Source organism: Sus scrofa, chromosome 2 (genome assembly GCF_000003025.6).
Source record: "Sus scrofa isolate TJ Tabasco breed Duroc chromosome 2, Sscrofa11.1, whole genome shotgun sequence".
NCBI classification, from domain to species: domain Eukaryota; kingdom Metazoa; phylum Chordata; class Mammalia; order Artiodactyla; family Suidae; genus Sus; species Sus scrofa.
This window is the reverse complement of record NC_010444.4, coordinates 46,557,815-46,581,544: the sequence shown is the minus strand read 5'-3', so window position 1 is coordinate 46,581,544 and position 23,730 is coordinate 46,557,815. Positions and strand designations below refer to the sequence as shown.

Below are 23,730 nucleotides of genomic sequence, written 5' to 3'. Positions count from 1 at the left end.
TAATTGTGAGAGAATGATCCTTTTAGGGAGTGTGGCTCTTGGGACAGTTGGCAGGAATATTGGGGTCACTGGTGACATTTATTTTTGGAGTTTATTCTGGTGTGACTGGAAAGAGTTTCAGGGGAAAAAAAAAGCTTTTAGAAAAGTGTTAATGATGGAAACTGAGGCATATGGAGGCTGCTGGAATGATACACAGAATATTTTCAGCAAATAAGAGTTCCTTTCACACTTTGCTTTTAGGCATTCATTTTGGTTTAGGATTATTTCTCTGCGCCAGACCTCCCAGAAGAATATGAAAACTATTGAACATGAGCATTCAAAGTAGAGGTGTTTGTTACCAATTAAAATTTTCCTTTTAGGCCTCTGAATACTTTAAGGAAGAGGATCCTTTAAATTTAAAGTTCTCTAAAAACTTTAAGAAAGACGACCCCTTTGTTTATTTCCCAAGGGAACCATTAGGGAAGCTCCTTCATTTCTTTACCTTCTTATCATCAATGGGTGTTTGGACATCCCCAGGTAGGTAGGTACTGCTCCAGAGATGATGGACTTGAAAACATCATCATTCATGGTTTTACAGAGCAGCTTCTCTCAGTATCTCACTGAATGTTCAGGGCAACTCGGTGGGGTAGAGGCCCTCCACCCTATAATGATTTTTCTATATGGGGATTGCATTTAATTTATAATTTCCATTTTATAAATTAAAACCTGAGCTTTTTCAGGCTAATTTAGTCTGGGCTGCCAGACTAAATTAATAGGTGAGCTAAGTTTGGAACCCAGATCAGTTTGACTCTTAATACCACACCCCTATCCCCACCTCCCCAATGTTGTGTTCTTCTTCATTACTGAAGTGAGTGAAAGTTGACTCCCTTGCTTAAAGGATGTATGAGGAGGTAAGAACATCACTTCTCCAGGCACAGATATTCTATGTACAGTTCACTTGATTAGCTCTTGTGGTTGGTTATGATCAGGTGCTTGTTACTATACCTTCTTCAGAAGCCGGGTAGATTAGGTGGTAGTTAACCAATTCTACACATTTTTTAGGATACTCCTAATGTGTGGCTGATTCTCTCAGAGCCACTAGGTTTCCAGGATGAGCTGGATTTTGAGCCGGCCTGTATTGAATGCCAGAATGGTTATTTCGGTATCCAGTATGGGCAACTTTTCTCAGCCAGCCCCAGTCTTGTGATTGGAAAAACTCTGCCCATACAGAGCCTCATCTTACAGTTGGGTTGTAAAACCAAGGGCCTGTATAAATCTGTGGGTTATGTATCTGGTAGCTTCTGGGGTTGTGTCCTGGCCCCTGTCCAGAGTAGGTAATTCCATCCTGCTGAGCTCCAGTAGACCAATCTTAAGAACCTGGACACTCAGTTCTTCCCTTTGCAGTAAATGAAGCAAGACATGAGCATTTAGAATAGCACCTGTGCTTCCTGAGTGAGTGGATCAGTTAATGCTAGTTAACATTGCATTCCCCAAACAATCGAGATTCGACCCTTAGCTTTAGAGGTAACTTGAAGGGGTGGTCTGCAAGATTCCGCTGCCTGTTCTTATAAGGCAGTCTACTACTTGTTGAACAATTCAGCTAGCAGGGAGATTTTCCTCACAGTGAGCCACAATTTTTGAAACGTCCATGACGGGTCTAACGCCCTCTGCATGTGTAACCCCTTCAGAAGTTGGTGTCTGGAGTTCCCGTCGTGGCGCAGTGGTTAATGAATCCGACTAGGAACCATGAGGTTGCGGGTTCGATCCCTGCCCTTGCTCAGTGGGTTAAGGATCCGGTGATGCCGTGAGCTGTGCTGTAGGTTGCAGACGCGGCTCGGATCCTGCGTTGCTGTGCCTGTGGCATAGGCTGGCAGCTACAGCTCCGATTAGACCCCTAGCCTGGGAACCTCCATACGCTGTGGGAGCGGCCCAAGAAATGGCAAAAAGACAAAAAAAGAAAAAAGAAGTTGGTGTCTGAGGACACTAAGCTTGGCAATTATGATTTAGAAAGTTTTTTTTTTTTTTTTTTTAACCAGTTTTGAGCCACAGGCTAAGGCTAAAAATAATGGACTTTAATTGAGTAAATACAAATTCCTGATTTTAGCTTCTAAACCAGTTGTTTCAAGAGTTGAAATTCAGAAACAGCACTTGGAAGGTGGGGGCTTAGAGGTTTTGTGGATTATAGTCCACCTCTGAGAGTCATTTGTGGAAGGTTGTGGACACACTGGGCTGGGGAAGAGGGATGATGTGAATTGTGTCTAGTCTGTAACAAGGTCAGGAGACCAGGGGGCTGCTCTGGTCATACCTAAATGGGTGTCTTGGGGAAGATTTGCTTCCCCAAGGATGGGTAGAACTCAAGGATGGATAGAAGTTAACCGAGAGATGAGTTTTACCTAATAGATGGAAGAATTTAAACATGTTAGTACAAAGGAGGTGGCATTAGGAAGGCAGTGGGTCCTTGTTTGGTGATGTTTAAGCCTTAGGACCAGTTGATGAGAAGTGTCAGAGGGACTTTTCAGCCATTGGATTCGGGGTGTTTTGGTGTTTTGGTCTCGAGGTGCTGAGGCTTTCAATTACGTGGTAATGTTCTTTTTAGTTGAATAAGGATTCTTGGTACCCTGGATTCCATCCCGCTGCCATAGTGGTTGAGGCTGGACACATCTGCAGTTTAATCTTAAAAAGTGGCTTCCTGGGCGAGTTCATCCTGCTGTGAGCTGTCGGGAGTTGAAGAACTGGCCTCTGGTTTTGTTTGTTTTGTTTTGTTTAATTTTGGGGTAAAGCGGAGAAGGAGAAGGTGGCCAGCTAGCCACTGCTCAAAGAGTTCACTGGCATTCTCATAATTTCTCTAATAAACTACTTCGGAGCTAGAACAGACTCTACAGTAGCGTACAGTACAGGTCTAATTTTATAAGACTCTTAGATCTCAACAACAACAAAAAAACTGCAATAATTTGAGAATTCAAAAGGCCCACGCTGCAGGCATTGTAGCGTTCATCTGGGGGTCAGTCACACAACCGTTCCTTGTGGCATAATTTATACCTTTAACATTTGGCAATTTTTAAAGTCCTATGTCATTGTGCATGTGTCAGTAAGAAGCAGTATTTTCTTTGAAAGATGGATCCATGGCAGCGTTTTAAGTCAGACAACCTAAGGGTTTCTTTTATCCAGGTGCTGCCAAATCTAAAAAGCTGTCAGGGTCCAGAGCCAGAAGCACCCACTAGTTATACCATTTATTGTGTAATGTCCTTGTCCTTCATAGTTTCTGCAGCTGGGAATCTGTTGATACAAACAGGTGAGGAAGGGCAGGCGAAAGGGGTGCTGTTGGGAGAGGGAGGGAATGGAGACCGGCCGCTTGCTCTCAGGGGTGACTGCACTGGTGTATGGAACAGTGCCTGGTGCCTAGTGGGGCCACCCGAATCAGCTTCCCTGCTGGCTGCATTGCATGATTTTTTGTAATGTTGCCAGGACTTGAGGAGGCAGGAGGAGGTAGAATGGTGGTTACACCCTGTGCCTTCTGTCTTCCAGTCAGTCCCCAGGAGTAGTTCATATCCCCCTTTTGGGGAAGGCTTTGAATTGGTGATCTGATGCCTTTTCAACAAAGGAATATTGATATGTTAGTGTGCAGACAGCAGGGGGTACTGGATTAGATCATTTTCACATTGGCGTGTGTGTGCCAGTTTGACATTTGTTTGGAGAGCTTATCCTTTTATGACCATAGGTTACATGCATAATTTAAGGAGAATGAATCTTTGAGAAAGATTTCTGTTGATTCTGTAATCTTCAGTGCTGCAGGAAAATAAATGAAAGCCTCCCCCACAGTTTTCATGTGATCAGGAATTCCAAGGAGGCTACCACATGAAGTGCCCCATGTGGGTGTGAAACATTTCTGCACATGTGCTGGCCACTCCTGGGAGTTGTTGCAGGGAAGGCAGGAATGGGGACAGAGGTGGTCCTTGCTTCTAGAAGCTGAGAGTGGCAAAGTGACCTGACTGTTCAGGGTAAAAAGCCCTGAGGATAAATGCTTTAGAACAGCAGGTCCAGGTCAGCTGATATTGCTGTCTGTAGAATGAGTATTTGTCGTAACAAAACAATCTCCCTTCTTCCGCCCTCCATTCTGCCACTGTCTTGCATCTTGGGGATCCCAGTGACAGATTCTGGGGCGGTTTGACATTTCAGAGATATACCAGTTGCCACAGTAAGGCAGACATTTTTTTGTTTTACTCTAGTTGCTTTTAAACAACTTGTTCTGCTCCAGAGATTTGATTATCATCAAGCAAAGTGCTCCTGGAAGATAGTAGGTACTTAGCAAGTGGTTTTGCATGATTCAACTTGCAACTCTGAGTACTATTCTCAGGTGAAAATTTCCTGTCATCTGTAACCCCGCATCTGCCTGCCATTGCACTTCTGTATGAGCATCTAGCGTGACCCATAACAAAAGCCACTTGGACCTCAAAATTCCGTATTCTCTCCTAGGAATTACTCTTCACCTGAAGTTAGCGGCTGAAGACTATGCAGCAGAACCAGCGAGAGCAGTACATTGATGGTATCTTTTGATTTCTCTCTTAGGTTTATTTTCTTGAAAAGGCTCCAGGCTTCGGCTTGGAAAATCCGGCCGCCAAAATTGAGCCCAGCAGCTGGAGCGGCAGTGAGAGCCCTGCCGAAAATATGGAAAGGATGAGTGACTCTGCAGATAAGCCCATTGACAATGATGCAGAAGGGGTCTGGAGCCCCGACATTGAGCAGAGCTTTCAGGAAGCCTTGGCTATCTATCCACCATGTGGGAGGAGGAAAATCATCTTATCAGATGAAGGCAAGATGTATGGTAAGTGATCTGAAATGCTCCCTTGAAATGCTGTGACCTGCTTTTGTGGTAAGGGATCATTGTAGCTAGCCTCCTACTGAGATCCATTCCTTGTATTGGGTTGCATGATCTTGGTAGAATTTTAGTTGGCTGTCCAGGGGACAAATCTCAGCTGAAGAGGAGAGTCAGTAAAGGACCACTGGGAAATCATTCCTTGGTTTTTCTTCTTTACATCAAAAGCTCTCAAGGATTAGGTAGGTCTTTGCAGTGGCGTATGCAGACACCAAACGTGGAGGCTAGTTCTTCCGAGTATAAGCCCTTGCTAGAGGAAGCCCCAGATAACGATGGGGGCTCCATAGAAATGGGGCTTGGTACTGTCAGATCGAGCAAGCTAGATTTTTATATATGAAATCTACTCATGTTTAAAAGCCAGAACATTTTTTTTTTTTTTAATTTTAACCCTGTATAGGCCAGATAAAACATGTCCCATGGACTTGATCAGACCTTGGACCCACCAGTTCACTGCTTTGTTGCCAGTTTGCAGCTGAATGGCCACACAAGGCAGTGACCTCCAGATTATTCTCACCAGTCCCCTCTTTACATGGTGGCCCCTCAAAGTGTGTTCTAAACCCCAAGATTGCCCAAGAGGATGAGACCAGTTGACCAGATGGCTGGGGATTCCAAAGATGGCAGCATGCACCCATCCAATAGCCTGGGGTTTGGCCATTGGGTTTGGATGTGCCCTGCACCTTCTACAAAGGCTTCCAGCTGCTGACCTGTACTTTTTGGCACCTTACCTTTTGGGAGGCAGATGGCAGGTGGTTGTGTGTACATTCTCCTTGTCTAATTGGGCACATTGAGTTGACAGAGTTTGCACTGTGGCTGAGTCTAAAGAGATGCAAACAAATAACCTAAACTCAAAGAGAACTGGCTCAGCAGCCTACCAGAGGTTGTTAACTTATCATGGGAGTGATTTATTTCTAAGTAATTTGAAAGCTCTTCCATAATAGGGTGTTGTACCTTTAATACTGCACTTCCTCTACCAGGAGCTGTAGGAGGCTGCAGTGCAAACTAGCACACGCTGCTAAGGGGAAAGCAGATGGTGGTGCAGCTGCCACCAGCTGTGTCCCCCCACCCTGCCCTCCCCCCTCTCCAACTTGGATGATGTAATGGAAACAAGGAAAATTTTGCTTTCTGCAGCATCGGAGTCTCTCTCTCTCTTGGCCAGTTGGTGTCACACACAGGGGAGAGAGAGAGAACCCAAACCTTCAGTATTTGTTTTATGCTCTCATGTGATCCTTTGTAGCCAAAGAAGCTTCTTCGTGTCTAGTAAAATGGACTCAGGATGAAACATCTCAGCTGCTGTGGGTAGAAGGTTTCAGGGCCTTCCATTTTCTGTGTGCTTCTATCTTTCCTGGGCTACCCTTCCTCAGCTTGTCTCTTTGCTTTCAGAGTCTTGGTTTCATACCAAAAAAATACAACATCCTGATTTTAAAGGCAGAGTAAAGCACTTTAATCTTTGAGCCTTCTTTGAAGCTGACTTTACTAGGATTAGTGAAGGTGGCTTCGGGCCACTCTACCTTGTACTCCCTTTTGTTTATCCAGCAATTGTTTTAATCTAAAATACTGCCCTAGTGTTGGACACGCTGGTTGAGAATAACTGATGCCTTTCATTTCTCACTGGGAATACTGGGAAAGGCACTGGCTCTTTAGGAACCAGATTTTCAGACTAATGATAAGAACAGAATTCCAAGCAAAAGTTAATTTTTTTCAACTCCAATTTGGATTTTTTTCTCCGTTGATTTTACTTTTGGGGTAGCAGCCATGGTAGATTGGAGCAGTTTGCCTAGAACTGCATTACAAGAATAATTTGTAAAAGTAGTTGTGTAAGAGCCACTGTTGGTAATTGAGAGTCAGAGGCAGCAGGCTAGGAAGAAGACCTGTGAGAAGGTTTGGATTTGAGTGGTCTACCACCAGTGAACTTGAGCAGTCCTAGCTTCAGTCCGTGTCTGGCTTTTCTCCCCCCTGTACAAAAAGAGGGTAAAAGTAGATGATGTCCATGGTCCTTGGGACGTGCGCACTTTATGATGCTGTGATTTTGTGACTTGTACCTCAGTGAGAATGGTCAATCTGTTGACAAATATGGCTCTAGTTGTAGAGCATGTCTTTAATACCGAGAGTAAGCAGGTCCTGAGACCACACATTCTCAATGTACAAATTCTTCTTTCCCTGAAATCTCCATTATGTTTACTAGCTGTGTTGGTGTCCAGCTTAATTAGGGGCCATTGTTTTGAGCAAGCAGCAATAGGAATTATAATTAGAAGATTGTGTGTCCTGATTGGGATACAGGAGATGCATTTGCTGCAGTGGCACTGAAGCCACCTGCCTCTCCAGGCCTCTTCCGTTCTTTGGTCAGAGTGGTAGAGCTTTGCTTCTGCTGCTGCTTTGGAAAGGAAACATGGTAGTTATCAGGTCTGTGGGTGATGGAGACTAGAACTCTTAAGGGGAGCTGTCCCACATGCCTGGGAACCGTCTGTGACCTGCCTGAAATTTTAAGGACAGAGGGTTGATTTGGGAGCCTCCACAGTGAGATCCTAGGCCTCAGAAAATTGAGTCATGTGAGCAGTGTGGGGCCAGAGCTACTGTTCCTTGGCTTCTGGCCTGTTCCCCATCTTACCACACATGAATCAGGACACAATCCAGACCAGGAGTCATCTCTGAAAGTCCTAAGAGCATGCTTTTTCTCTTAAACATTTTGAAAATGAAAACATAGAAAACATTTTGGGTTCCAAGGAGTAAAATCAAAATAATTTAATACCTTTTAGTGAAATACCAAGTGTATTTGACTTGAGGGGGTTATTCCGATCTTTCTGAGGGCCTGTAGAGTATTGTGATGTCACTAATCCGGAGCCTTTGGAGAAGCAAGGTCAAGTGCAGTGCTGATTTATTTTGGTAATGAAATCTCCTCTGTGGTTGGCAGTAGGGCAAATGCAGTCTTATAGAGGGGAAAAATGGAAAGCCCTCTTTATGATGAGGTTTGGACCTTTAGAAGAGATGGCTTAATTTTCTCTCTGCTATGTGGGTCTTTGGAGAAGCTGAGCCTTTATGTGGTTGGTCTCCATGTGGACAGGTTATTTCTGCCTGCGGCACCCTATGAGCAGGAAGTTGTTCTTAGGGATAATTAGAAAGAGGGGGCAACGTCTTGACTGTTCCTGAGAGTTTGCAAGCTCCCTCCCTCCCTTTCTCAGTGTTTTCTTTTTCCTTTTTCTTATTTTTACATAGCTGTATGTCTCTTTTGTTGGTAGATGGTTGTGGAGGAGATAGTGGGACGACAAGACGGCAGAGAAGTTTTTGATCAGCAAGGTTGCCTGGAATTGAATTTCACAGGAGCAGGCCACAGCTTAAAATAAGACAGAACAAAACAGTGAACCATGGACTGTCTGAATCTGTTTGTTTCTGTCTGTCTGTCTTTTTAAGGCCATACTCGAGGTATATGGAGATTACCAGGCTAAGGGTCCAATCGGAGCTATAGCCTCTGGCCTACGCCACAGCCACAGCAATGCCAGATCCTTAACCCACTGAGTGAGGCCAGGAATTGAACCTGCGTTCTCATGGATACTGGTCAGATTCGTTTCTGCTGAGCCACAGTGTAAACTCTTGGGTATCTTTCTATTGCACCTGAAAACCCTAGTCTAGTCAAATATCTCCTGTAATCAAATTAAGGAGAGGTTAACTCCCAATTCATTGATTGCTTGCTTTATAGACAAGCAAGTGTGGCACCTAAAATTTGTATCTTCCATCTCATGCTCACAGAACATTTTGAGGTGGATATTGTGATCTGCACTTTGTATATGAGGAAGCTAAGAGGGATAAAGGGGCTTGTGCATGATCACTATAAATGGTATAGCTGGATGTTTTCAAAACCAGGTCTGGGAGTTCCCATCGTGGCTCAGCGGTTAGTGAACCCGACTAGAAACCATGAGGATGCCAGTTCGATCCCTCGCTTTGCTCAGTGGGTTAAGGATCTGGCATTGCCTTGAGCTGTGGTGTAGGTCACAGACTCAGCTTGGATCCCGCATTGCTGTGGCTCTGGCATAGGCCAGCGGCTGCAGCTCCGATTAGACCCCTAGCCTGGGAACCTCTATGTGCTGTGGGTGTGGCCCTAAAAAGACAAAAAACAAAACAAAACAAAACAAAAAACCCATTTCTCCCTGACTCCCAAACCTGGGCTCTTTCCACTACGCTTTCATTCCTTCCTTGCTGGAGGTCATCATAAGTTAATTTAACAAATTGGTATTGAGCACTGCCTACATTCTAGCCCCGTATGAGGGGTTGTCAGGGATATAGCAGTGAGCCAGACAGACATGGTCCCTGCCCGCATGGAGCAAGTTCATTTGCAGGAAACACTGACCTGAGGTCAGGGCTGCGTGCCAGAGCTTTCTGGGAAGTCTGAGAGCCCTTTGAAGATGGTCACCTTCCACTTAGCCTTTTGAAGCCTGTTCTTGGCCACTAGTATCCAGGGCACCTGGCCCAATGCTGGCAGGAAGAAAGTGTCTCAAATATCGCAGTGGGGAGGATCCTAGATCACAAGGCTGGCCTTGGTGGTGGCCAGGAAGATGTCTGGAAGATTCTGGTGCTGTAGGATCCTACAGGCAGCCAGGGCACAGCAATTGCTGGACAATGACTGTCTCTTTATGAGTAGGTGTCTTCAGGGACTTTGGTCAGGTTGGCTCCGGGGCTGCCCCCTTTCTTGTTGGGATGCCATGCCTGCTGGTCAGCTATCACAGAGCTGAGTTGTGTCGAATAGAAAAGATGAGGAGGAAGACATCTCTTGGCCAGGCCTCCCCAATTGCTGACCTGAGCCGTCCTGGCCAGGAGAGCACAGGAGTTGGACTTGCCTCTTTGCTTACTTCATAGAAGCACAAGGCAGAAGAGAGAAGGGGCCCTTTCAGTGAGGTGGTGGCAGAACTGACAAAGGGGCATCAGAAGGAGTGCATGCAAGCAGATAGGAGTGTGCACCAGTTAATCAGAGCAGGCAAACAGGCTGACATCTGAGGTCCCTAGGCTCCTCCTAATTTGGAGGACAGGTCAAGGAAATGCAACGCCATTCCTTTCTAAGACAGTGGGCTTTCTGTGAGCTCCAGGAAGGTGGTCTGTGTCTGTGGAAATGACTATAGAATCGAAGCCTTGTAGTATCCCCAGGCCTTGGAGGAAGGAGCCTTGAGGACTGAGCTGAACCTGTTCTTTCCGGTTCTTAATCTGAGCATCATTTAGCATCTTTGATTTCTTTTTTCTGTCTGACCTGTGATTCAGGATATTATTTCAAGTGAATTAGCTAGGAACGTGCAGTACAAAGAGCTGTGCCCTTAGAACAGGCCAGAAGCTCCATAAGGCTGAGACCCCACCATGACTGTCTTGCTGGACGTAGAAGGTGTCAGTGATGTTTGTTGAATGTACACATATGTGAACTATTGTTTAAAACAAAGAAAGGGGAGTCAATAGGCCTCTGAGCCTTGAGAGGAACTGGCTAGAAAGGAAGGGCGAAAGCAGGAAAAAAAAAAAATGAGAGAGAAAAAGATGTTTGTATATTTAATAGTCTCTTAGTCTGAGAAGGAAGAAATGCTATTTTTTTGTGTGTGATGTGTATTGACAAATGCTAGTTCCAGAGGCAGGAAGGATTTCTGTCCAAATAGGCAGAGTAGTGGAACAAGGGTTAATTCAGGGATCCTCAGAACAGATGAGTAATGGGAGATTTTGAAATAGTTTGGTTCCTGTGAGAGTAGCAAAGTCAGAGTCATCAGTGTTTGGATTGGGAAGCTTAACATATTGGCAGCGGTGGTGGGGGAGGGGGTTGGCAGAGGTTGGGCCTACCAGGGTTTATGCACAAGGTGTGAGCCCTTATGTAATCCAGGTTTAAAAAAAGCTGATTAGGATGGCTCAAGAACTGGTCATAAGCAGAGATAAAAAAGATAATGTTAAATTATCACTGAGTTGGAAAGTTATGCTTTCCAACAGCTTTCCGTGGCAGTGCATGAGCACTGGGATTCAGGAAGACATGGGTTCATAAATTGTTGAGTGAAAGCCTGTACTGTGCTTTGACTGTGAGTGGGGACTATAGGTATAAAGCAATTAAGATAGCTGACCTGTTTGACCACTTACTGTGTGCTAGGCACTTTCTCATTGCTTTAGAATATGTTATCTTGCTTATTCCTCAGAGCAACCCAGTGACAGGGGTTACCATGATTACCCCCAATTTACAGCTGAGGAAGCTGAGGCCCACCAAGGTCAAGTTATTTGCTCAAGGTCACAGTAAATAAGTGGTGGGGTTGACATTTGAAAGTCAGCTTAATACAACAAGCCAGCTAGTATGACTAACTGCAGTATTGATAGGGAAGGAAGTCTATATACTAGGGATATATACAGCTCAGTGGTATGGCAGCAGAAAGTGGGATTACTTATGATTGGGGAATGCATGTGTCCATATTTAAAAATGCAGGGAAGTAGAAGAGTTAGAGTCTGAGAGGCAGACTTAGATGGGCTAGCTTTGTTCAGTGGGAAAAAGGCCACTTAAGTGTTTTTTTGTATTTTTTTTATTTTTAGCGTGTGTTTTTGTTTTTAAACTTACTTTGGATGGCAGACCCCCTTTGAGAATCTATAGAAAGTTGTGGATCTCCAAAAAAAACAAAATGCTTATTTGTGCATAGTTATGGAATTGTTGCATATAACTTCAGATGATTTCTGAAGCCTAGGTCAAACCTGCTACTGTGGGGAGAGAGGGAAAGGAAGGGCACTTAGGCCTAAGGGAACAGCGTGATAAAGGCACAAAGTCCTTAGAGGGCACAGCTCTGGTGCTCTTAGAACTGAAGGTGTGTCCTGGGGGGGTGGTATGGTGAATGAGCCTGGAAATGTGGGCTGGCACTGCATCATGGAGGGCCCTGAGTGCCTGGTGGCCATCCTGGAACAAAGGAAAGCCATTGCATCTTTTTAGGAGAGATGATGTGACTTTGCCTGTGTTTGACAACGCCAACTCTGGAGGTATGAAGACAAGTTAGATGGCTATTGCAGTAGGTCAGTCGGAGAGGATGAGCCAAAAGTACCTAATGTCAGTGCTGGCAGAGAAGTTTTGGTGGTAAAACCAATAGGACTGGTTGACAGAATGGGATTTGTGCATGAGAAGGAGGGGTTGAAGATGATTCTAGGATTTGTTGCTGGGTGATGAGGAAGATGGCAGGACTGTGAACTGCATGGGGAGTGGAGATGAAAGAGGCAATTTATAGAGAGGAGAGGGATGGGGAGTTGAATTTTGTCATGTGCTGGAGGCACAGAGTGCCATCCGGATGAAGATGATCTGTGAGGTTTAGAAATTCCTGCCTGGAGGTCAGGCAGGTTGGAGTTGCTGGGACAGTTTCGTGGCTCACATGCAGAGAGGTAATGAGAATAGGGAAAAACCCAGGCTCACGGTGTTATGGTAAAAGTGGCATGGATTTTTTTTTTTTTTTTTTTTTTTTTTGTCTTTTTGCCATTTCTTGGGCTGCTCCCACGGCATATGAAAGTTCCCAGGCTAGGGGTCCAATTGGAGCTGTAGCCACTGGCCTATGCCAGAGCCACAGCAACGGGGGATCCGAGCCGCGTCTGCAGCCTATACCACAGCTCACGGCGACGCCAGATCCTTAACCCACTGAGCAAGGCCAGGGATCGAACCCGCAACCTCATGGTTCCTAGTCAGATTCATTAACCACTGTGCCACAACGGGAACTCCAAAAGTGGCATGGATTTTAAATGGAGTGTCTGTAGTAGTGGGAGAGTAGAGACATTGTCTTTTTAAGAAAAAGGGAAACCCCAACAGTGCTTCCCAAGCCTGACCAGCATCAGCAGAAGCACTTGAGAAGCTTAAAAAAAAGAGACATAATAAAAACTAACTCAATCCAGTTGAATCAGAATCTCTGGGAGTGTGGTCTGGGAATCTGTGCTTTTAAAAGTTCCCTGGGTAATCTGGATGGTCAGCCAGGTTTGAGAACCCTTACAGCCTGGGCCCAAGAGAATGGGGCCACATTTTTAGAGTTGGTAAAAGCAAAGAATGAGCAGAGAATGAGACTAACATTTGCAACAGTCCTTACAAAGTTTGAGTGTGGGAAATGAACCGCATCATTCGGCATATGTTTCCTCTGTATGGAGCGAGAACTTTATCATGGCCCATATTTGCTGTGCACAGAGGAAGGAGCAATGAGATGGTATCTTAAAGGGCATAAAAAGTCAAAGGAACACTTATTTTAGGACAGGCAAGAGACTTGTCCGTTTAGTTAGTAGGGGAGAAAAAAATTATGTCATTAAGGATATATTTGATGGAACACAACCAGGAAGAGAATTTAAAAGGAGTAGGTCCTTTGCCCATCTTTCAATTGGGTTGTTGGCTTTTTTGCTGTTGAGCTGTATAAGTTGATGATGTATTTTAGAGATTAGTCCCTTGTCAGTTGCATCATTTGAAACTATTTTCTCCCATTCTGTTAGTTGTCTTTTTGTTTTCTTTTTGGTTTCCTTTGCTGTGTGAAAGCTTGTCAGTTTGATTAGGTCCCATTGGTTTATTTTTGCTCTTATTTCTGCTGCTTTGGGAGACTGACCTGAGAAAACATTTGTAAGGTCGATGTCAGAGAATGTTTACAGATGGCCAACAAGCACATGAAACAATGCTCAACATCACTGATTATTAGAGAAATGCAAATCAAAACTACCATGAGATACCACCTCACACCAGTCAGAATGGTCATCATTAATAAGTCCACAAATAACAAATGCTGGAGGGGGTTTGGAGAAAAGGGAACCCTCCTGCCCTGTTGGTGGGAATGGAAGCTGGTACAACCACTTTGGAGAACAGTATGGAGATACCTTAGAAAACTATACATAGAAGTACCATATGACCCAGCAATCCCACTCTTGGGCATATATCTGGACAAAACTTTCCTTAAAAAAGACACATGGACTCTCATGTTCATTGCAGCACTATTCACAATAGCCAAGACATGGAATCAACCCAATGTCCACTGATAGATGATTGGATTAGGAAGATGTGGTATATATACACAATGGAATACTACTCGGCCATAAAAAGAACAAAATAATGTCATTTGCAGCAACATGGATGGAACTAGAGACTCTCATTCTGAGTGAAGTAAGTCAGAAAGAGAAAGACAAATACCATATGATATCACTTATATTTGGAATATAATATGTGGCACAAAGGAACCTTTCCACAGAAAAGAAAATCATGGACTTGGAGAACAGACCTGTGGTTGCCAAGGGGGAGGGGGACAGAGCGAGAGGGACTAGGAGCTTGGGGTAAACAGATGCAGAATGTTGCCTTTGGGATGGATTAGCAATGGGATCCTGCTGTGTAGCACTGGAAACTCTGTCTAGTCAATTATGATGGAACATGTAATGTGAGAAAAAAGAATGCATACATGTATGTGTAACTGGGTCACCATGCTGTGCAGTAGAAAAATTATATATAGGAGTTCCCGTCATGGTGCAGTGGTTAACGAATCTGACTAGGAACCATGAGGTTGCGGGTTAGATCCCTGGCCTTGCTCAGCGGGTTAAGGATCCGGGGTTACCGTGAACTGTGGTGTAGGTCACAGACATGGCTCGGATCCCCCGTTGCTGTGGCTCTGTTGTAGGCTGGTGGCTACAGCTCTGATTAGACCCCTAGCCTGGGAACCTCCATATGCCGCGAGTGCAGCCCTAGAAAAGGTAAAAAGTCAAAAAAAAAAAAAAAAGAAAAGAAAGAATGAAAAAGAAAAATTATATATATAAAGAAATAAAAAATAAAATAAAAGGATGCATAATGGCAAGAGAAGGTCTAGGTAGAGGGTCCAAGGATGGCACGGTGATTGCTTTCTTCAGATGAGGAGTACGGCCTTGCGGGCTGAGGTGGGTTATGTATGTATGGGCTTTTGAAAAATAGAGCAGACTTAGTAGAGGTATTGTGGGGAAACGGGATATAGAGGGACAGGGTTGAGTGAAAGAATTGCTTTGAGCAGTGGAGGGAGGGCCTGAGTGAAGTTGGAGAGCATTGCTTTTTATTGAGATAATTGTGGATTCACATGCAGTTGTAAGTAATGCAAAGATCCTTTGTACACTTTATCCATTTTCTCCCAGTGGTTGAATTTTGCAAAACTGTAGTATACTTTCACAACCAGAATGTTAATGTGGATATAATCCATTGATACTCAGATTTCTCCAATTCTTGCAGTCATTTGTGTTTGTGCGTTTTATTAAGTTCTGTACAATGTTATCACCTGTATGTTTCTGTATCCGCCATCACAGTGATGATAGCCAACCGTCCTAACACCACAAGGATCTCTGGCGTTGCCCTTTTATAACCACGCCTAACTCAGTCCTGCTCCCCCCAACTTTATCCCTAACTCTTGTCAACCATTAGTTATTCTCTATTTCTAAAATGTTGTCATTTCTGGATGTTATCTAGTGGAGTCATGCTGATACTGGATATAACCTTTTGGGACTGACTTTTTCCTCATTCATCAAAATTCCCCAGAGATTCATCTAGGTTGTTTTGTGTATCAGTAGTTGATTCCTTTGTTGAGTGGTGATATTCCCTGGTCTGTATGTACCACAGTGTTTTTTGGGTTTTTTGTTTGTTTGTTTGTTTGCTTTTTAACATTAGAATCCGAGTTTTTTTATTTTATTTATTTGTTTATTTTTGCTTTTGCTTTTTATTTTTTCCATTATAGTTGGTTTACAGTGTTCTGTTAATTTCTGCCATACAGCAAAGTAACCCAGTCACCCAAACATATATACATTCTTTTTCTCACATTATCCTCCATCATAAGTGACAAGATATAGTTCCCAGTGCTATACAGCAGGATACCATTGCTTATGCATTCCAGAGACAATGGTTTGCATCTGTTAACCCCACATTCCCAATCCATCCCATTCCCTCCTGCCCCTTAGCACCCACAACTCTGTGCTCCATGTCCATGAGATACCACAGTGTGTTTAACCATTCACCTGTTCGGGGGCATCTGGGTTGATTCTAGTTTTTGACTGTTACAAATAAAGCTACTTTGACCATTTATATACAGGTTTTTGTGTGAACGTAAGTTTTCTTCTCTGTGGATTAAAATGCTTTGCTGGATCATACGGCAGATGTTCCTTTATTTTATTTTATTTTATTTGTTTGTTTTTAAACTGTTAACCATCTCCAGAGGAGCTGTACCATTTGACATTCTCACCTGCAAGCCTAGGTTCTCTGCATCCTCTCTAGCATTTGGTGTTATCACTATTGTTTGTTTTAGCCATTCTGATAGGTGTGGGTGATAACTTGCGTGGTTTTAAATTGCATTTCCCTAATGACTAATGATGTGGAACATCTTTTCATGGGCTCATTTGCCATCTGTATATTCTCCTCATTGAAATGTCTGTTAACATCTTTTGTCCCTTTTCTAATTGGATTATTTACATTTATACTGTAGTGTTTTGGGAGTTCTTTACTTTAGATATGAGTCCTTTGTCAGATACATGGTTTGTAAATATAGTCTCCTTGTCTGGGGCATATATTTTCATCTTCTTCTCATGGGCTCCCACAGAGTTAACATTTTTAATTTTGATAGTCTCCCTTTTGTGGACTGGCACTTTTGATGTCAAGTCTCAGAACTCTTGCCTAGCCCTAGATCCTGAAGATTATCTTCTGTATTTTGTTCCAAAAGGTTTATGGCTTTATGTTTTTATATTCAAGTCTGTGACCCTTTTTGGTTTAACTTTTTTGTAAAGTGGAGAATGTTACTTTTGGAGGAACCCACTGGCATGGTGATGTGATGTGTATTTTTTCGCACAGGGGATTATTGATTTATCCATGTTCTGACATTGTCAGGGCTTGGGACCTGAGACACCAAGGTGCTTGTGAGTGCATGGTTGCACCAATCTAGTCAGGGAGAGGGACAAGGGGAAGCTGGAGGGACTGACAGGTCGTGATGGGTGCTGATCAGAGACTCTGCAGATGGTGGGGAAGGTGGCTGGAGAGGAAGCCACTGAGATTAGAGATGGAGCAATTTCAGGTGATGAGTTTCGAGGTGTGGCTGCAAATGTGGTCCACTAATATGACCGTGGGCGATAGCCACTAGAGATGAGGAAGTGAGATGCAGTGAGACTCATCAGCATTGGGTTAGTTAATCATGTTGATGTCAATGTCCACAGCAGTGAAGTGTGAATTTGTAAATCAGCCTCCCAGAGTACCAGGTCTTAGGGGGATTTCTATTCATGAGGAGGACATGAATAGAAATATTGAGATAAATGAATAGCACCTTGTAAAAAGCAAGTGGCAGAACATCAAGGCCGAAAGAACAGTGGACTCACATGAAAATGCTAACATTTTCTGCCTCCCTCCTCCCAAAATCTTTGGCTGCTCTAAAACTATACCTGTTTGTGATGTATCTGTGCCTTGCTGCCATCGTCTGTAGAGTGGGGTGAAGAAATCAACATATTTCTGCCTGTCTCTCAGCAGTGTTGAGAGGCAGTGCAATTATGTAAGAGAAAATATTTTGAACTAAATTCTAAAAATACTGCTTTTCTGAGGTGATGCTGGTTCATGGCCTGTTGGAAAGGTAGGAAAGACTATATTGAAGCAGTCACTAAGGATTGTGCTGCCCAGCCTAGGTAGAGGGGGTTTGGGTTAAGGGAGGAATTGAACTGAGCCTTCCTTTTCAGAGTTTCTGCCAAACTTGGCTAGCTCAGAGTCACAGGTGGGAGCCTGTTGCCTGGCAGAGGCTAGGCAGCCCCATAGCAGTGGTTTCTGCTGCACTGAAGGGGAGAAGGGATTAGACAATCTCCCCACATGCTGGCTCTTAGCTGCATAGCTCCCAGGTCCAAGTTCCGACACCTTCTCTCTGTTCTACCCCGGCTGGCCTCCACTTTAGGAGCTTCATTTTCTCTCTCCTCTGTAGCATTTGACTTGAGGGTTTGTCTTGATTTCTTACTACCGTTGTTATGTGTTCCGTTCGCTGAACAGTGTTTAAATTGGTTATTTTACAAATTATCATTGTTCTTATGATAGTGTTCTGTTGATCTCTGTAGTAAAGGGCCTGTCATAGAGAATACTCAAGTACATTGCAATATGTAAGTGTGTTGTGTGTTTAGAATCATAGAAAAAAATGTGAAGGAATGTACAACATATGAATAGCAGTTGCTGCAGGGGGTGGGATTATAGGGAACTCATTCCTTTTCTATTATATATTTCTATATTAATGGAGTCTTTTTTTTTTAATAGTGAACATATGTTACTTTCTGAATTAGTGGAAAAAATAATTATATCACCCCCCCAACCCGACTCTCTGTTAGAAAAACTCATTAAAGAAAAATGTGGAAAATACCAAGAATTAGAAGCAAACCATCTTGTTGGGGTTGACATTGATGTGATGCTCACCAGCGCAGGGGGAGGGGTGGCGGCGGCACTGCAAGGTCCTGGTGGGCAAGTGAGTGGTATTAAGAGAGGGACTGGTGCCAACAAGCTGTCCCTTCTGTGTGTACATGGCCAAGCCCCTGGTCTCGGGGGGAGAGGTGGTCTGAGAGGGTGGTGCTGAAGCCAGGAAGCAGGAGGGCTATTCTTCTTAGATGTTTTAGGACCATAGGTTCGGGAGTTCAGCAAGTGCCCAGTCAGTTGGATCTGTCAGTCAGCTGTCCAGGCTGACAGAGGCATTATTCTGACATTCATGTTTTATTATAAAATGATGATTGGAGACCAAGAGAAGAGCGTTCTTGCTACACCAGAATGCACAGCATCCACATCTCTGCTGAGCCAGTATTTATCCTTTAGCTTGTACTTTAGAGTGGACGTGCTTTCTTCCTGGAGGGTGCGGGCCTCTCTTTTAAACATGTCGGTAGTCTTTTTGATGACCATGTTATTCTTTGTAACAGATTCCTGGCAGGTAATCTTGTGCTTGCATTGCCTTTGGGCAGAGGTGGGTGGCTTTTAGAGTATGAAAACACTCTGGAGACTTTACAGAGTGCTGTAAATCCTCATTTGATTCTAATCATTTGATTTAATCGCAAGTATATTTCATTTGTTTGATTTACCTGCTGTGCACTTACTGCAGATTATTCCATCTGCCCACCTTCCCTTCTCTCAAATGCTTCAGTTCTAGGTAAAGAATAAAATCAAATCATTCTTTAAAGCCCATACGGATATTATTTCTTTAAAGCTTCTTCCCATATCAGTAGATACCCCTTTCCTTTTTACCCTTTTAGACCGCAGTCTACAAGGTGTGAGAGTGAAATTTCCTCCCCAGGACATTCAATTTATTTTTTTAAAAAATTATGTAGTGTTGCAGATCCCCCGCTGCCCCCACCAGACATAAATTGGTCATTAGCAGAAACTTTCCATAGACATTGTTCTTTTTGCAAAAGCTGGAACTTTTTAGGTTACTTTAAAAGCTATGTCTGGGGTTATGTAATTGATCACCCAAAGCTTTGCAGCATCCAGAGTAATATTGAACATATTCATAAGCTGAGTTGTTTTTGTTTTTTTTCCAGCCATATACGAAGGTCCCAATTACTCACTCTGTGCCTTGCTTCTTCCCTGGGTCTGCCTCTGTGCTCAGTGACTTCCTTGCTATTGTGTTGAGACGGGCTTTGGCAACTGTCTCTTAGATGAATGGATCTATTACAAACACAGTAGCTTCTGTGACAGCTTAAAAGAGATGGCTGTTTATGACTGCTTTTATTGAGAGAGGTTTGGTGCACGTTAATGTCCTGATAAAGACATTTGTATCTATAAAGTAGCCACAGCCTTAAATATATTTGATTGTGAGTAAGGTATTGGGGCTGATGACATGCCAGATGTGAGGTATCGGATTGCATGTTTATTCAACTGTTACTGCAGTCTCTGTACTCTGGATGTGCCTTTGTATTTGCTGTCTCACAGCAACACACAGAATGCGACGGTGATACGATCCTGATTATGGAAGATGCTATTTGGGTTACTTGGATCGTAAGCCTCATGTATTAGGAGGCATTCTCTCAGTCCCCGTGTGTCCTGAGACAGCAGTCAGGAACAGTTGTTAGGGGAAGGGAATTGCCAGGTGAGGTAACCATATGCATTGGGATAGAGGCCTTCCGAGATGGAGAAATCTTGGTCAGGCCTGGACTGACCGGGGCTGGTGTTGTGATGGGAAGTCAAAATTAACAACAATAATAATAGGGATTCAAAACAATAACAGTAGTAGTAGAGGTGATAATAATAATATAGTATTTGTCCAGTGCTTGCAATACTAATAATAATAGTATCCACTGCTTGCAGTGGTGATAATGATGATAGAATATCCAGTGCTTGCATTGTGCCAGGTACTGTTCTAAACACTTAACATTAACTCATTTAAGCCTCATTACAAATCTTAACAGCTGCTATTATTATTCTCATATTGCAGAAGAGGGTCTCAGGGCCTAGAGAGGTTAAGTAAATTGCCCAGGATCATACAACAAGGAACTGTTAGAGCCGAGATATGAAGCCCTATCAGTGTGGCTCTCTTGACCGAGCACTTCACCACTACTTTCTGCTGCCTCTGAGTTGTGACAGGACAGGAACCTAAAATTCCCCAGACTCAGTGTCCCTACCTTGTTGTCTTGCCACGTGGAAGAGGGTTTTGATTCCAAGTAAACAATGAAAAGGGGAGAATGGGCTTTCCTGGTGTCTAGGATATGCTATCCTGTTTTCTGTCTGGTAAACTCCCACTGGTACTTCTAACGTCTATGAAAAATACCCTCTCCTCTCTGAAGCCTTCCTTAATCTCCATGGCAGAGCTAGTTACTCCCTCCTTGGTGTTTCCACAGCATGTTATTTGACTGCCTGACAAAGCACTTTTCAGACTCAGTTTTAATGTGCATGTCTGGAACTCCAGCCCCTAGCATGGTGCCTGGCACACATTAGGCCTTCAGGAGAAATAATTTGAATTAGTGAAAGTTTCCTGTGATAATAATGCCATTTTTTTCTTTATAAGGTGTTATTTGCCATATTCTTATCAAAATTATCCTATTTACAACATTCTAATGAAATAACGAGGGCAAGGGTTATAATTTCACAGATAAGAAACTGAGGCACAGAGGCTGTGATGTTTTCCGTTAGAGCATCTTATCTTGAGGAACCTCTTGGTGAAGAAGAACCAAGAGCACCTCACTCCCCTATTTTTACTCTTCTGTTATAACCTGTGCCTGAGATGCTGCAAATGTGAACAGTTTTAGTTGATATTTTATGTCAGTGTCACAATGGTTTTGTCCAAATGGGACATTCAGTGCCTGTAAAGGATCGCCGAGCTTGGTTTTGCTTATTGCAGTGACTGAATCTACCCACTTCCCATTTTTGATTTTTTTATAGCAGTCAGAAATTATATCCCTAGAAAGCTAGTCTTTGATGGTTATTTTTCTTAGTACATACCTGACACAGTATGTTTGTAGGCTTGTCTAAGATGTCTCCAAATGGTGTGTGTGTGTGTGTGTGTGTGTGCACACGCGCTAATGTATACACACATGCACATTTCTTTTTCCAGGTTGACTCTGGGTTTAGTTTTAGCTGTCTGAACATTACTTCTACCACTGATTATTGTAAGAAGACACTGTTGATCCTGAATGATTCACTGAGTGGAACAATGAACAAAGTAAGCTAAGCGATCACTGCGGAGTTCAGAAGGATGTCAAGTTAAGGCAGGTTACTAGACCTTTGTGACCAGGTCACAAAATCTGGTTAGTGTAGACTTAACCTGCCACTAATCTAGTTAGTGTCTGATTTGTGTGAGGGCTTGTCATTTAGCTCAAGGGAGTAAGTTCTTCATGGTGATTAAGGGCATAGGGTCAGGAATGTAGGCTGTCTGGGTTTAAAACTTGGCTCTGCCACTTCACTGGTTATGTAACCATGGGCAGGTTAATCCTGAACCTCCATTTCCTCATCTGATAAATAGGGCAGAATGCTAGTGCCCATCTCCTATGTTTGATGAGATAATGCATAAATAAGATAATTCATGAAAATGTCTTGCACGCCCAAGTCATTTGAGAGCAGTGCTCATCCTGAGAATAAAACCAAAGGCTTTACAGGAAAACTTTAGACCAAAACCTCTTATGAAAATAGATACAAAAGCTGTCAACAAAATACCCACACACTGTTTCCTGTAACATATAAAAAGGATTACACACCATGACCAATTGTGATGTCTCTCAGGAAGGGAGAGGTTAGTTTAAATAATTGAAATTAGTAAGTGTAATCCATCATATCAATAAAGAACAAAAATCACATTATCATCTCAGTAGGTACAGAAAAACATTTGACAGAAACCTAACTCCTCTTTGTGATATTAACACACAACAAACTAGAAATAAAAGAGAACTTCCTCACCTAATAAAGGTCATTTAGGAAAAACTCACCACTGGCGTACTTAAAAAGACATTCTATGTTCCTGAATTAGAAGACAATATTGTTAAGGTGGCAGTAATCACCAAATTGATCTATAGATTCATCATAATTCCTATCAAAACCCCAACTAACTTTGTACAAATTGACAAGCTGATCCAAAAATTCATATGGAAATTAATGGGGCCCAAAATAGCCAAAGTAATCTTGAAAAAGAAGAAAAAAAAGTTGGAGGGTTCACACTTCTTGGTTTCATAACTTCACAAAGCTACAGTCTTAAGCTGATAGGTTCTGGTATCAAGTTAGGCACACACATCATGGAATAGAATCAAGAGTTCAAAGGAGTTCCTGTTGTGGCTCAGCAGTTAGGAACCTGACTGGTATCCTTGAGGACGCCAGTTCGATCCCTGGCCTCACTCAGTGGGGTAAGGATACAGCATTGCCATGAGCTGCAGTGTCGGTCACAGATGTGGCCCGGATCTGGCATTGCTTTGCTGTGGCATAGGCCAGCAGCTACAACTCTGATTCGACCCCTAGCCTGGGAACTTCTGTGTGCCACAGGTGCAGCCCTAAAAAGAGAGAGAGAAAAATATATAAGAATCAAGAGTCCAGAAATAAACCCTCACACTTATGGTCAGTTGATTTGCAACAACTGTGTCAAGGCAATTTTAAGAGGGGAATAGTAGTCTTTTCATCAAAGGGCCCTAGGACTATTGGAAATCCACATGCAAAGAATGAAATTGGACCCCTTTCTCATATTATACACACTAATTAACTAAAAATCAATCATAGACAGAAATGTGAGAGCTAAAACTGTAAAACTTCAGAAGAAAATATTAGAGTAAGTCTTTTTGATCTTGGGTTCACCTTCTTGGATATGATACCAAAAGCATAGTAATGAAAATAGGTTAACTGATACTTCAAGATTACAAACTTTTGTGCTTCAATAAGACAACCCAGAGAATAGGAGAATGAAGAATGTTTCAATTATAAATCCGATCGGGGATTTGTATCTAGAATATATAAAGAACTCTTAAAATTCTAATAAAGAGACAGTTAACCCGAGTAAAGAACAGGGAGATGATTTAAATAGACATTTCTCAAAGAAGGTGTACACATGGTTAGTAAGCATATGCAAAGATGCTCAACATCATTAGGCATCAGAGAAAAGCAAATCGAAACCACAGTTACCACTTCATGACCACTAGGATGGCTATAGTCAAAAAAGATTGGCAGTAAGTATTGGCAGATGGATGTGAAGAAATGTGAACCCTCAGACGTTACTGGTGAAAATGTGAAATGATACATCACACCACTCTGGAAAACAATCTGGCAGTTCTTCAGAAGGTGCATCATAAAATTGTCATATGACCCAGCAATTCCACTCCAAGGTATGTAACTAAGAGAAGTGAAAACAGATGTCCCTGCAAAACTTGTACCTCAGTACTCATGGCAGTGTTATTTGTAATAGCCAAAAACTGGTGTCCCAAATGTCCATCAGCTGTTGACTACGTAACTAAGATGCGGTATATCCATACAGTGGATTATT

The 23,730-nt window shown here is 43.0% G+C and overlaps 1 protein-coding gene across 16 annotated transcripts in view; it reads left to right on the top strand.

Moving 5' to 3' along the window:
• The window catches only part of TEAD1 (TEA domain transcription factor 1), a 274,130-nt gene that overhangs the window by 89,075 nt on the left and 161,325 nt on the right, over nt 1-23,730 (top strand). For all 16 annotated transcript variants that reach the window (XM_021077005.1, XM_021076972.1, XM_021076995.1 and 13 more), the window contains 1 exon segment: nt 4,546-4,801. In XM_021077005.1, the coding sequence (XP_020932664.1) occupies nt 4,546-4,801 (256 nt within the window).